This window comes from Peromyscus eremicus, chromosome 9, assembly GCF_949786415.1.
Source record: "Peromyscus eremicus chromosome 9, PerEre_H2_v1, whole genome shotgun sequence".
Taxonomy (NCBI): domain Eukaryota; kingdom Metazoa; phylum Chordata; class Mammalia; order Rodentia; family Cricetidae; genus Peromyscus; species Peromyscus eremicus.
Window position 1 is genome coordinate 45,185,623 of NC_081425.1, and position 14,373 is coordinate 45,199,995.

At 38.2% G+C, this 14,373-nt stretch overlaps 1 protein-coding gene across 3 annotated transcripts in view; it reads right to left on the reverse strand.

The window, feature by feature from the left end:
• The window catches only part of Ccdc122 (coiled-coil domain containing 122), a 50,323-nt gene that overhangs the window by 31,535 nt on the left and 4,415 nt on the right, over positions 1 to 14,373 (reverse strand). Inside the window, exons 2-3 of one of the 3 annotated variants that reach the window (XM_059273303.1) lie at positions 8,236 to 8,329; positions 7,264 to 7,379 (exon numbers count right to left, since the gene is read on the reverse strand). In XM_059273303.1, coding sequence (XP_059129286.1) covers positions 7,264 to 7,379; positions 8,236 to 8,281 — 162 coding nt within the window. In that variant the 5' untranslated portion in view covers positions 8,282 to 8,329. Of the gene's footprint in view, positions 1 to 1,978; positions 2,079 to 7,263; positions 7,380 to 8,235; positions 8,330 to 14,373 lie in introns of those variants that run through there. The other 2 variants (XM_059273304.1, XM_059273302.1) reach the window with 2 other exon arrangements.

The window sequence follows — 14,373 nt, forward strand, 5'->3', positions numbered from 1 at the left end:
AGAGCCAGGTGGATCTCTGTGAGTTCAAGGCGAGCCTGGGCTACCAAGTGAGTTCCAGGAAAAGGCACAAAGCTACACAGAGAAACCCTGCCTCGAAAAAAAACAAAAAACAAAACAAAACAAAAAAAACACTACACCAAGACTAGTAGCTTTCTCTCTATAACAAATGCATCAAGAAAGATATCAAAGAGAAAAATTGTATTCATAATAGCTTTAAAAATACCCAGGAATAAGCCTACACAACAGAGTAAAAAAGAACTCTACAGTGCAAACTCAGCCCTGGGGTAGGACTGGGGCAAAGAGAAGCAAATCTCTGGAACTGGCCAACCAGCCAGCTTAGCCAACTTGGAGACCTCTGCATTTGTTGAGAGACCCTGTCTCCAAAGATAAGGAGAAAATTACTGTGTGAAGACATCGGATATGGACTTCTGGTCTCCATATGCACATGCACACACATGCATGTACTCCCACATATGAGCACACACATCCCATACGCCCCTTCCTGACACAGACACGCCCATCATCCCACAGGAGGACACAGGCATAGACAAGGACTTTCCTGACTAGGTTTCTAATAACACAGGAAATAATTCCGAGAATTGACATGAGAGCACATGAAATTGAGATGCTTCTGCACTGCAAAGGAAAGAGTCATCAACAAATAAAATGGGGGAAATCTTTTCCAACTCCACATTAGACAGAGGATTAATGCTTAGGATATATAAAGAATTATAAACATTAAATATCAAAAATCCAAATCAATAAATGGGCTTATGATATGAATAGACAGTTCTCAAAACAAGAAATATGGATGGCCAATAGATACTTGAAAAAGTGTTCATCCTCATTAGTCATCAACCAACTGCAAATTAATATTTCTTTGAGATTCCATCTTATCCTGGTCATAATGGTTATGACCAATAAAACAAAAGACAAATGCTTGGGAGGATATAGGGAAAGATGAAGTTTTATTCTCTGGTAAAGTGAATGTCAACTTGTACAGCTGCTATAGAAATCAGTATGTATTTCTGAAATATTTCTACAAACAGAGCTACGCTATGATCCAGCTACACCACTCTTGAGTTCATACCTGAAGTAATCTAAATTGCTTTCATGTTTACAGCTGCACTAATCTCAATAGTCAGGAAGTGGAACCAGCCGAGATGTCCATCAGATAACTGGAGAAAGCAAATATAGTACATGTGCACAAGAGAATATTGTGCAGCAACAAAGGAAATTAAAATCATAACATTTTCAGGAAAATGTATGCAACTGGAAACCATTATATTGAGTGAAATAAACTAGTCTCAGAAAGACAAAACAATTTTCTCTCATATGGGGAGTGTGTGTGTGTGTGTGTGTGTGTGTGTGTGTGTGTGTGCGTGGTGTAATGAAACTAGAAAGAAGATCATGAGAGAGGAAGAAGAGAACTGAAGAGAGATGGGAAATAGAGAAGGCAGTAGAACACATGGAAAACGAAAGCAGAAATGTGGACTAACTGGAGGAGGAAAGGAAGCCACTTGGAGAGGGCAGTGGGGCGAAGGGAATGACTGAACCAGCTGTCTTAAATGAGTGCTGGCTGGCTGGAAAATGATTTAGGCTGGCTTTAACTGGGTTGGCCGGGGTGTTTTGGCTTTGTCTTATATGTATTAAGCTCCAGAGGTATGTTCTTCTCATGATAGCAAACACACACACAAAAAAAGTGGACATGTGACTATGTAAGAGCTTTCCTAAAGCTTTTTGCTTGACTCAATTGGGCTAACACGCTAGCTAGTCACATGACCAAACTCAGCCTCAAGGGGTGGAAATGAGTTCAACACAATGGGAACACATAACTATTATAAATTACAAAAGAAAACAGGTTCATTGAAAGAAAGCTAACATGACTTTGTTCTTCAGAATGAGCCTTATTGGGAGTCACAGACTCATAGCCAGCCCTGGGAACTTAGAGAGCAATAGGAGAGTTAGAGCATCATACCCACAGACAGCCAGGAGGGTGCTCTGAAGACACACATGGGAGCCTGTAGACCTTATTTCCTTTCAGAGCCTGAGAACAAAGGGAATTTCTCTGAATTATATGGTGTTTGTTTGTTTGTTTGTTTGAAGGGGAAAGCTCTATACCATGTGACCTAGTTTGGCTTGGCCTGGCCTGCATGTTGTGTTAGGAAAACACTGACAAATGTAAAGTGGTAATGCAAGGTTGTTCTTGATCTAGAAATCAAGGGGCCCAGACATCATAGCATCAAATGGGAGGGAGACCACAGAATTCTTGTAGAACTGTGAGGTCACAGCACACCCTAATCGACTGTGGGTGGCTATTTCCTGAGTTCTGAAGGAGAAAGGCAACTACAGGATCTGTCAACTAACAGTGATATGTCACAGTGTGAGTATACAGATAAAGAGACCAGAAGTACACATCAGCACAGCACAGTCACAAACATAATCCACAGGACCACCTTGAGAAACAACCATTGTCTAATCTATAGCCTTTTTGTTTCTGTATTTAGTTGTTCATCCAGTTCTACATCAAATCCCACTTAAATAACTGCAGGACACTTGTCGTCCTTCTTTCTTTCTGTCTCCTACTGTCACTCTCTTTAAGTCAATTTGAAGGGTTGGACGAAAGACATGATAAAAAGTGAACTCTCACTTCAAACCCTTCTATGTAAGACTCCTCTGGTGTTTTCCTGGCAGAACCATCTCAACTATGCAAACATATTCAGCCAATATCTGAAACACACCAAACATACTCCTCCCACAGATCCACTGATGTCTGAAAACTGTACTGGTTTTCACTGGATAGTCAAAAGCTGAGAAGTCATTCCTGATTCTTTTCATTTGCCTCTACATTCTATTTGCCACTTTCAACAAAGCTCGATGATTGGGATATCAAAATAAAATCTTGAATATATGGATAGGATGTAGCTCAGTGGCGGAACATTTGTATAGCACACATGAGGCCCTGGGGTCCATCCCCAGCACCAATAAATAAATAAATAAATAAATAAATAAACAAACATATAATAAATAGATAAATACCTCAAATTTATTTTTGACATATCTTTATCATAGGTGGTACAGCCTGACTTCTGACTCATCTTATTTCCATTCTTGCCCCTCTTCACCAGCTAGGTACCATGTGTAAACAGAAAAAATTTTTTAAAACATAAAGCACATGGCACACTTCCCTGCTCAAACCTCTCATGGTGTCCTGTCACATTAATGACACAATTAAATCCCTGCAAGTGGCTTATAAAGCCAATACATTGATCCTAATCCCTATTTGCTGCCTCTCCTACTCATTTACTACACTCTTGTTTCCCAGCATCCTTCCTGTTTATCCATTATGCCCAGTTCCTTCTTAATTAAGGACATCTGTAATTGTTGATCCATCTACCATAAAATTCTCTGCCTCAGGCCAGCAAGACAGGTCAGCAGCTGAAGTGCTAGGCTTGCAAGCCTGACAACATGATGGAAAACGACAAGCAACTCCAAAGTTATCTTCTGACATCCATCCTTCACTGTAGCATGCAGGTGCCCGAATTCACATGCCACACAAACATGCAATAATAATATGTAACAAGTTTTTTATGTCCTACCAGCCAGCTTCCAAATAACAACACTGAGACTTTTTACTAATTATGAAAGCTTGGCCTTTAGCTTAGGCTTGTCTCCACTAGCTCTTATCACTTAAATTAACCCATTTGTATTAATCTGTGTTCTGTCATGTAGCACCCATCCTGCTTCCTCCACGTTTCCTTGTGTCTCCTGCCCTTCAATTCCTCCTCCTCTTCCTTTCTTTCCCTGGAAATCCCACCTATACCTCCTGCTAGCTATTGACCATTCAGCTCTTTATTAAATCAATCACAGCAATATATCCTCACATAGTGTACAAATATCCCACAACAATAGTAAACAAAATTGTTTAAAATCCTTTGCCCCTCACGATTCACATTCAGTTGTTATATTCCTCAGGGGAACCTTGGTTAAACTGAAATAAGAAGTAACTACTCACACCCTCCCCATCACTCTCACATATTACCCTATCCTACCTCCTTTGCAACATATCAATCTGCAACTCTCCTTTAAATAGCTTACAGTTTTCTTCCTCTATTAGAAAGTAGGAATTGTGACTACAAGAACCTTGTCTGTCTTCTTCATCACCACCTTCCTCTTAAGACAGTGCCTGTCACAAAGTAGAAGCTCAATAAATGTTTATGAAATGATGGACACATATATAAGAAAAGGGAACAGATGTTCTGTTGGCTACAATCAAGTTATTAATGATAAGAGCATGCAAACTTGGTATAGGGAAACATAACATTTCTACCAATTAGGTCATCTCTTTTTTTTCTTAAAGTAATGTAAGACCATTATATTTTGTTACTAGCTTTAGCATGTTTTCTTTTATCTATTTCCACCCTTAAATTAGAAACACAGAAGTGCTACCATGACTTCTCCTTTTCTTCCTCTGTTCCATCTTATTAAGATACAATCAAGGTCAATAAATTCCAAATCTTTACATTTTGAAATCTGATGGATTTTGACTTTTAAATTTTATTAATTAGTCTATGTATGTATGTATGTATGTATGTGTCTGTCTGTCTGTCTATCTGTCATCATTATGTGTGTAATGGTGAATGTGTGCATGTGAGGGCTGATGCTAACGTCAGGTAATGTCAGAATAGACTGAACTATTTAGATCTAGTTGGTATTTGTAGAATTAGAAAACTGGCTGCTGTGCTGGAAAGTAGTCCAGGCAGTATAAGAATTCCAACATTGTTGTTCAAAGTTGTTTTGGCCATTTGTAGGTTCTCTGTCTCTCTATCCAATTCTAGAATCAGCTGGTCAAAACAAAATTGAGGTAGTATTTTTGCTTGAGATAGCTTTTACTCTAGGTATAAAGTTGGGAGAACTAACATTTTCATGATTCATGAAAATGGTATAGTTTTCCATCTTTTAGGTCTTTAACTTTTTTCATTCATACTTGGCTTGTTTAAACATTTGCCAAATTCATCTCTACTTAACTGCACAGTTTTGGTACCATAATAAATGATGTTGTTTTAAAATTTTCTGATCATCTCTTGCCCATAAATAGACATATAATACAGTTTTTAAAATATTAGTCTTGACATTCTATTACTTAAAAAAACTCCCTTATTAATATTAATAGCTTTTTCAGGATTCTTTGGGATTTTTCTAAAGGTAACCATGACATGAATAACTTTTTAAGTTTACTTCATCCTGTCTAGATATATTCTTTTTCTTCATTTGAATAAAAATGAAAGGAAGCACCTTGCTTTGTTCCTGATCACTAGAGGAAAACATTACTTCAGCCTCAGGCATATGGTTGCTCTTACACAGATGTTCTTTTCCTTTAGATTGAGAAAATTCTTGTCTATTCCTAATTTGCTGAGAATTTTTGTCCTAAGTAGATGTTGTAACAAGTACTTTTTATGGACCTAGAATTCTCTTTCTTTAACATAGTTTTTTTTATTGAATCTTTGCTTTAAAATCCATTTGGACCTCATCAACTTCAGAATAAAATACAAGTCTCTTATCACTGTATAAAGCTTCCATCATTTCGCAAGGCTTCTCTATGCTATGGCATTGCCGAAGTACTTCCAGTGCTGTGGACATGCCAAGGCTATGGCAGGCCTCTGTGAACTCTCTGGAATATTAGCCTCCTAACTTCTCACTCTGAACCTTGTCCCAAGTATTCAATACTCCAACTGTCCTTGAAATCTTGACTTTGAAAGATCACTTCTTTAGTGAAAAGTCTTTCTTGTGTTAAATCTGTACGAAGTTCATGCTTCTAACATTGAGGATGCCATGTGGCATGAAATTATTTGTTTGATTTTTTTGTCTCCCTCCCCCACAGGTGATGAACAATGCAAGAGTAAATATAATGTTTTGTAAAATTTTTATTCAAAAATAGGCTCTCAGCATAAATAAAATATCATCTGAAGTTTTATAAAAAGAAGTCATAAAAATTCTTTATAGAAATCTAAGACATTGCTTTGTATTAAATTCTATTTTGCTAATATATTTTAGGAGTGACTAACATAATGTTAGTATATATAAACCATCTATAGTATATCAACACAATTATTACCATGATGTATCTGTGAATACATTAATACTTAAGTAAGTGTCAAAATCAAGTCTTACTGTCCACTGTGGCCCCACCAATGACACTGATATACAATTACAAGTGGACTCTGATATTCACAAAACCCTTGCAATCATCTCTCACTATTCTCTCCATTTTACAAAGGAGGCAGAAGAGGCACTAGCAAATTCAGTCGTAGAGCTAAATATGCAAACCTAGCCATGCAAGCAGGACAGCTCAGCTCTGAAGCCTGCTCTTCTCATTTCCACGGCCTTTGTAATAACACCTTTACAAACACCGTTGCCTTTCTCTAGTCATATTCACAGAGTGTGATTATGTTCCATTACGTTTCATACAAGACGAAGATGGTCCCCATGTTCCTTGTAGAATGATGAGAGAACATTATGAAGAGGAAAGAACTTAGAGGAAGTCTACTTAAGGTGTTCACTAACAGCTAGTCACTCAGACACCATAGCTTTACTGGCTTACATGGTTTTACTAATTTACTTCAATTTATGGTTTTATGGGAAAATGCCATAGGATGAATTTTAAATGATTCTATGTGAAGTGGTGGGTTTTATGTACTTACATTATAGCTATAATGACATTGTAGCTACAATGACACTGCATGGAAGTGTGAGATATTCTATAAACCCAGAATATTCATATAGACCACTTTGGGAGAACAAAAACTTGAGGGAATAAATATGAATTTAAAATGAACCTCCCAATACCATTCTTTTTTGTGGTAGTGGTGGTGGTGCTACTGTTGGGGTGTGTGTGTGTGTGTGTGTGTGTGTGTGTGTGTGTGTCTGTGCACATGCATGTGTGTATGTTTATAGATGTGAAAACTAGAAGACAACCTCTGGTGGTGTTCCTCAAGCACCATCTACTCAGTTTTGTGAGACAGGGTCTCTCACAGGCCTAGCACTTGCCAGGTAGGGTAGGCTGGCTGGCCAATGAGCCACAGGAATCAGCCTTTCTCCACAGCCCAAGGACACACCACCATGCTTGGCTTTGTTACATGGGCCATCAAACTCAGATTCTCTTGCTTGTGTGGCAAGGCCTTCCTGGTTAGTCTTCATAAGCAACATTTCACTAAAACTTCGGAAGAAGCCAGAGACATTTCAAAGAATATATGAAATAGTTACCTGCAAATGGAACAGAACTCTCTTATGTTTTTCTATTTCGGATGTTTGTGATTGTTGTTGTTTTGCAACTTGCTCTACAACATCTGTTAATGAAGACGTGTCTTCCTTGCTCATAGCTAGATAAAGAATAAGGTATTTAATAAAAATTAAATGCATATATTTTAAGGAAGTCATATTTCTTTCTATAAGTTCATTAAAAACAATGTTTTTTTCTTATAAATAACTAACTTTAGGGTTGACAGTCTCCCTTTCTGGCCCTAAGCAAAATCAAGAACAAGGCCATAGTAATGTCACTTGGGTTGCTTACCTCAGTGTTGTACCAGTTCTCTATAGAACAGAGTAAATGTGATTGTCTTAATTTCCTAATCCAGAACTCTTGCACATGTTGTAATTACAGTGCTATCACAGCAAGTGAAAACCACTTAGAGTTGATTATTTTTCACTGTAGTCCTGTCTTTTTAATTATTTATGTTTTGAAATTATTACTCATAAACTCCTCTAAGCACCTCCATGTACCCCTCCTCACTCTTTTTTCAAATTTATGGTCTTTTTAAAAGTTAATTGTTGTTAATACACATATGTATTAACATATATAAACACACACATACATATATACATACATATACACACACACATATATATATTGATAAATGCATAAGCACAACCTGCTTGGTCTGTATAATGTAGCCTGTATATATGTTTTCAGGGCTGACCACTTGGTATTGGATAACCAATTGGTGTGCTCTTCTATGGGAATCCTCCCTCTCACACATAGTCTCAGCATTTCTTAGTTGTATAGTCCTGTTTTTTCATGTTACACAAAGCATATAAACCCTGTCTATGTCTATTCCTGAGGAAATATACCTGCTTCCTCCTCCTCTAACTTGCTCCCATTTTTACCACCATGATCCTTTCACTCATTTTTGTCAATGCTGCTGATCTTCCAGCTATTTATTGGGATTGCTCCCTTACCTTCTTTAGGAATGCCTTCCTTCTTCTGTTCTCTGTCTTCTGACATTCTTTGTTTACTAGCTCCTTTCCCTGGATTAGTTCACCTTCTTTACTCCTACAAAACAACAGAGATAATGTTTCACTTTTCGTTTTTCCTGACACATATTCATGATCTTAACAGTTATTAAACACAGGACAAGGATGATTAAAGACTGCTCACTATGAGTATCAATAATTAAACACAATAATTAAGTGAGATTTAAGAAGAAAGAAAAACTATATTTAAATTTTGTTTTTTCTGCTTTTTAGCTGTTGGAGCTTGAGGAAGTTTTTTCTTTTATCTTCTGTATCTTTATCTGTGAAGCCTCAGAGGGCCAAGGTCATAATTAAAGATATTATAACATACTCCTGTATGTATATATGCACACACACACACACACACACACACACACACACACACACACACACGCAATAGCTGACATACACTGAGTAATTACTATGGATTAGCAGGAATTTCCAGTACTGTGTTGAAGAAGATTTTGATCAGCACAAGTAAGAAATGATTCCAAGAACATTTCATCATTTCTGTCCAGTGTTACTTTAACCAGGGCAGTCCTAGGCAGGTTTGAAGACATTTGTTTACCCTTTTCTTAGGAGCAGCTGATAAGATCAAGAAAGGAAGAGGGAACTGCACTCACAGGAGTGGAAAGGTGACAGAACAGGCCATTGTGGGGTCAGGACAAACAGCACAGAATTGGTCTGTCCAGAGGAAATGATACACATTCCTAGGATGAAAAAGTGGACTTGATATTCACAAATACTGCTGAGATTAGAAGTTACCACCTTCTATTTAACATCTGTGCAGAAGGAAATTTCTAATTGTTAACAAAACCCCAATATTTTATAGATGCTGTAAATCTAACCAGTACTAAAATGATCCCAAACTTTCCAAGACAAAAAAATGAAACATTATCCTAAATGTTAAACACATGCAAGGAAACCTCCACAGAGAAGTTTCAGCAATCACTGAGCATCTTTTCTAAGGATTAAACACAACACAACACACACACACTCACACACACACACACTCACACACACACACACTCACACACACATACACACACTCACACATGAATTACACATGCCTTCTAAACTAAAACTTAAGACTGAGATGTGTTACATAAAAATAAGAAGGAAAATCAAAACTGAATTGCTTCTGAAGCAAGACGATTGAAACCTACGCAGAAATATCTTACAACAAGTAGAAGAGACTCCGAAAGCTTAGCTAGTGGACGGTCATATGCATGTGAGAAGTTAGAATTCCTTCTTATGTCTTCATGTCACTCCCTTCAAATCTCACTTGGAACTTCCTTCACTCTTGATGTCTTCCTGGTTCTGAGTTCATTCCCTGTTCATGCCTCTGCTCTATGTCCTTCCCTCATCATACACAGAACTGCCTCAGATTAGTATTGGTGGAGCCAAATCTTACATTCTCTAGCTTATTTGTGTCGTCTTATGGTCAAAGACTTCATCCTTAATTTCCCTACCTGCCTTGAAAACGCATACTCTACAGCAAGCTCAATGCTTCCAACTGACTACAGTGCTAAGTGCATCTTCCATGCCTACTTGTGCCGGATGCTAAGTACTTCAGACTTGTTTAAGCATTATATATAATATTTATCCTGCTCTTGGTAGTGTTCTAAGTATTTAACATGTAAACTCATTTGACTCTGAGGTAAATATACACCAAAAGCTCACTGAGGCACAAACAGATCAAGGAACTTACAGTCAGCTATTGTGATGTGAGTTGAATTCATGTTATTTTAGTACCACTTAATGCTGGAGTACTACTTTTTAAAGAGAAGAATCATGTCTTTATATATCATGTCAGAATCAAATTAGATTGTTAACCATTTTTTTTTCCTAGTGCCGGGGATTGACCCCAGGACCTTGTGCGTGATATCTTACCACTGAGCTTCTTCTTTTTACTCACACTACTGTACCCACTTTCCCTGTTTGAGGAACTATTTCAGGTGGCTCCAGCACCCTATTTGCATGATTCAAGAGGGAACCCAACTTCATGCTCTAAGTTCCTGCTAGATGGACTTCTCTTCCTAGAAAGTCTACTCTCTCCCCTCTGAACCAGTGCCACTTCACAATCTGCCTAAAGCTGGTCACTGGTCCCATTGTACTCAATATCCCTCCTCACTCAGGCTTTAGGAGAAGCCTTCAGACTTTCAAATCATGCCTTACTGTGAAGATGTATCCCCACTGAGCTTGGTACATTCCTTAATTTGACACAGTTGCATACCCCAACTCACCCTTTGTTTTCCCTGAAACTCAAGTTCCACCTTCAGCAGACTTTCCAGCTTCTTTACTGATCTTTAGCTTTACCTTTTTGCTTTAACTGAAAGCCAGAAATACTGCCTCTTCCTCAATTCACTAACTCTAGTAATGTCCTCCCTCAAATATTTGATGACATAACATAAAGAATGAAGAACATTAGATTCATATGATAAGAAACTAACTGGTATTTCTTGATATTTATTTCTGAATCATGAATCAACATCAGTTGAAGAACTCTTACATAACACTTAATTACACCAACTATTCTTGAAAAAAATTGGAGAAGATTGTGGGGTTTTTGTTTTTTTTTTTTTTTTGGTGTGTGTGTGGGGGGTGGGGGGTGTTTTTGGTTTTATTTTGTTTTCTGGATCTCTATGGTGGAACCTAAAGAAAGGAAAGGAAAAAAGAAAGAACGAAAAGAAAACAATGACTGCCATCTACTGATAATTCATTAGAATTGATACACAGTCATTATCTACTTTTTTAAAAAAGCCTATTATTGGACTCCATCCAAAAGAAATTCATAAGTCAAATCATTGAAAACTACCATAGTGGAGGCTTGGAAGATGGCTAAACACATACCCTAGACTGAAAAGACAGAAGAACAGATTTCCACTCTCCTTTCTGTCCTCCCTCATAATCTCTCCAGTCTCACCGGAGTCTTGGAGCAGCTGGCTTGCACATGTCCCCCCTCCTACACTACTTTCACTCCCTGGGGACTCCACTTCTTGCTGGGCCCCAGCTCAGCTCTCCCCGGCCCCCAAGCCTTCCCTTCTGGCTTATCGACATTCCTTTGTGTCAGCAGCAAATGCCCAGAAACACTTTCTACCTTGGACCACACACACACACACACACACACACACACCCGCTCCCCGTGGCTACATGAGGTTCTGACTCAGGTCAGTGATTTTTCACTATCCCTCTGGACCTTCATTATTCTCTGTCAGACTTACTCCTAGTCCTGCTTTCAGGAACCCCTCCTGCCATCTCAACATCATTCACTGGAGACCCCACCTCTTAATACAGATCCAGGGCCCCATAGGCCTTTCAGCCCTCTCTCTCCAGACTTATTCCTTTTCTTACTGTGGCCTACTTGCAGGAGCCCCTCCTCCCACCATACCCCATTCCCTGGGGACCCCACCTCTTCATGTGAGCCAGATCCCCCTAACTCTCTGCCACAGGTACTCTCTGCCTTTCCTCCTAGCCCATCTCCATTCCTTTCTGTCACCCATAGACTTGTGGAAGCACTGTCTGCCAGAGACCCCACATCTATCACTTGCCTAGGATCCAGAAAGGGCAACAGCAACCAAAGAACAGGACACCCACCCCACAAAGCCAAGAACAGATGTCAAAACCTAGAAACATCTTAATCATCTTAACTCCAGATGCCTAGACTCCAGTATAAAAACACATGACCAGCCAAGATAACACGCCTCTATTAGAAACTAATAACCCTATTACAGAAGGCCCTAAGAAATGTAATAGAGCTGAAGCACAAGCCAAGGACTTCAAAACAGCAATTGTGAACATATTCAAGGACCTTAAAGAGGAATGAAGACCATGAAAACAGAAAGAAACAGTTGAATGAAATAATGAAACAAATGTGAAAACGGAAGAATTTAACAAAGAAATAGAGGCACTAAAAACCAAAACTGAAATAAAATTGGAAATGAAAAATTTAGGCAGTCAAAAGCCTCAGAGTTAAGCCTCACCAATACATGGAAGAGGGAATTTCAAGTCTTGAAAACAAAGTAGAAGAAATAAATACTCAGTGCAAGAAAATGTTAAATCTAAAAAACAAAACAAAACAAAAAACAAAAAACAAACAAACCAGGTACAAAACATCCAGGAAATCTGGAACACTCTGAAAAGGTCATATCTACAAATAATAGGGATAGAAGAAGGAGGAGAAACCCAGGTCAAAGGCATAGAAAATATTTTTTAACAAAATCACAGAAGAAAAATTTCCCAACCTAAAGAAGGAGGTGCCTACCAAGGTACAAGCATACAGAACACCAAACAGACAGGAACAGAAAACAAAGAATGGACATTAAAAGCTGCAAGGGAAAAAAAAAAAACAAGTCACATATAAAGGCAGGCCCATTAGAATAACACCTGATTTCTCAATAGAGACTCTAAAAGCCAGAAGGGTCTGAACAGATGTTCTACAAGCTCTAAGAGAACACAGATGCCAGCCCAGACTCCTATACCCAACAAAACTATCGATCACAATCAACAGAAAAGGAAAGACTACACCCAAGAACACAAGAAACAAACAATTCCAGAACAAAAAGTAAAAAGGAAGATAAAAACAACATAACATCATAACAACAAAATAATAGGAATCAATAAACACAGTTCATTGATAATTCTCACTATTAATAGTACAAATTCCCCAATGAAAATACACAGACTAACAGATTGGATTAGAAAACAGGATCTATCTTTCTGTTGTATTCAAGAAACACCTTGCCACCAAGGACAGATATTACCTTAGGATAAAAGGATGGAATAAGGTATTCCAATGAAATGGACCAAGAAACAAGCAGATGTAGCCATTTTAATATCTGGCAAAAACAGACTTCAAATCAAAACTGATCAGAAGAGATAAGGAAAGACACTACATACTCATCAACAGAAAAAATACATGAAGAGAATATTGCAATTCTAAACATTTATGCACCAAACTCAAGGGCAGAGAAGTTCATAAGAGAAACACTACTACAGCTAAAATCACTTGTTGATCCTCATACAATGACAGAGGGAGATTTCAATACCCTATGATCACCAATAGACAGGTCATCCCAACAAAAATTAAATAGAAAACACATGCTTGAGTTAAATAACATCATAAATCAAATGGACCAAGCAGACATCTACAGAACATTTCAGCCAAACACCAAAGAATATACTTTCTTTTCAGCCACTATGGAGATCAGGTGACAGTTCCTCAGGAAGCTGGGAATTAATCTGCCCCAATATGCAGCTACACCACTCTTGGGCATAAACCCACAGGACTCTACATCCTACTACACAAACAATTGCTCGTCCGTGTTCAGTGCTGCTGTATCCATAATAGCCAGAAATTGCAAACAGCTTAGATGCCCATCAAATAATGAATGGATAATGAAAATGTGGTACAATGAGATATTAATGCGTTATTTATAAGACTATAAAACAAAAGAAATTAGGAATTTTGCAGGTAAATGGATGGAGCCAAAAAAATAAAAAAAATTTAAAAAAACCAAGAATAATTTTGACTAAGGTAATTCAGCACCCTCTCCCCCTGCCAAAAAATAAAAGAAATACTATTTATATGTTTTCTCTTGCATGTGGGTGCTAGCTTTTAAGCCTTCAACATGTGTTCTACAATTAGTATAACCATGGAGGTTAGCTACTGAGTGGGAGGACTAGGGGGAAGGGAAGGATATCCCAAGAGAAGGGAAAGAGAATTTATTATTAAGGAAAGGTGTAGCAGGGTTGATAGCTAGAGTAGGATTAAATGGGGAGAGGTATGGAAGAGATAGGAAATGGAGGGAATGGGGGGGACAACTAATACCAAAGGTTATCTGAGGGTCAACATGGAAACATGCCACCGAAGAAGCATCCTGAAATATATATATATACATATATATGTATATATATATATGTATATGTATATGGGGCTTGAGAGATGGTGCAGTGGTTAAGAGCACTGGCTGTTCTTCCAGGGGACCTGGGTTCAATTCCTAGCACCCACATGGCAGCTGGAAGCTGTCTGGAGCTCCCTCTGACACCCTCACACAGACATTCATGCAGACAAAAAAACCAATG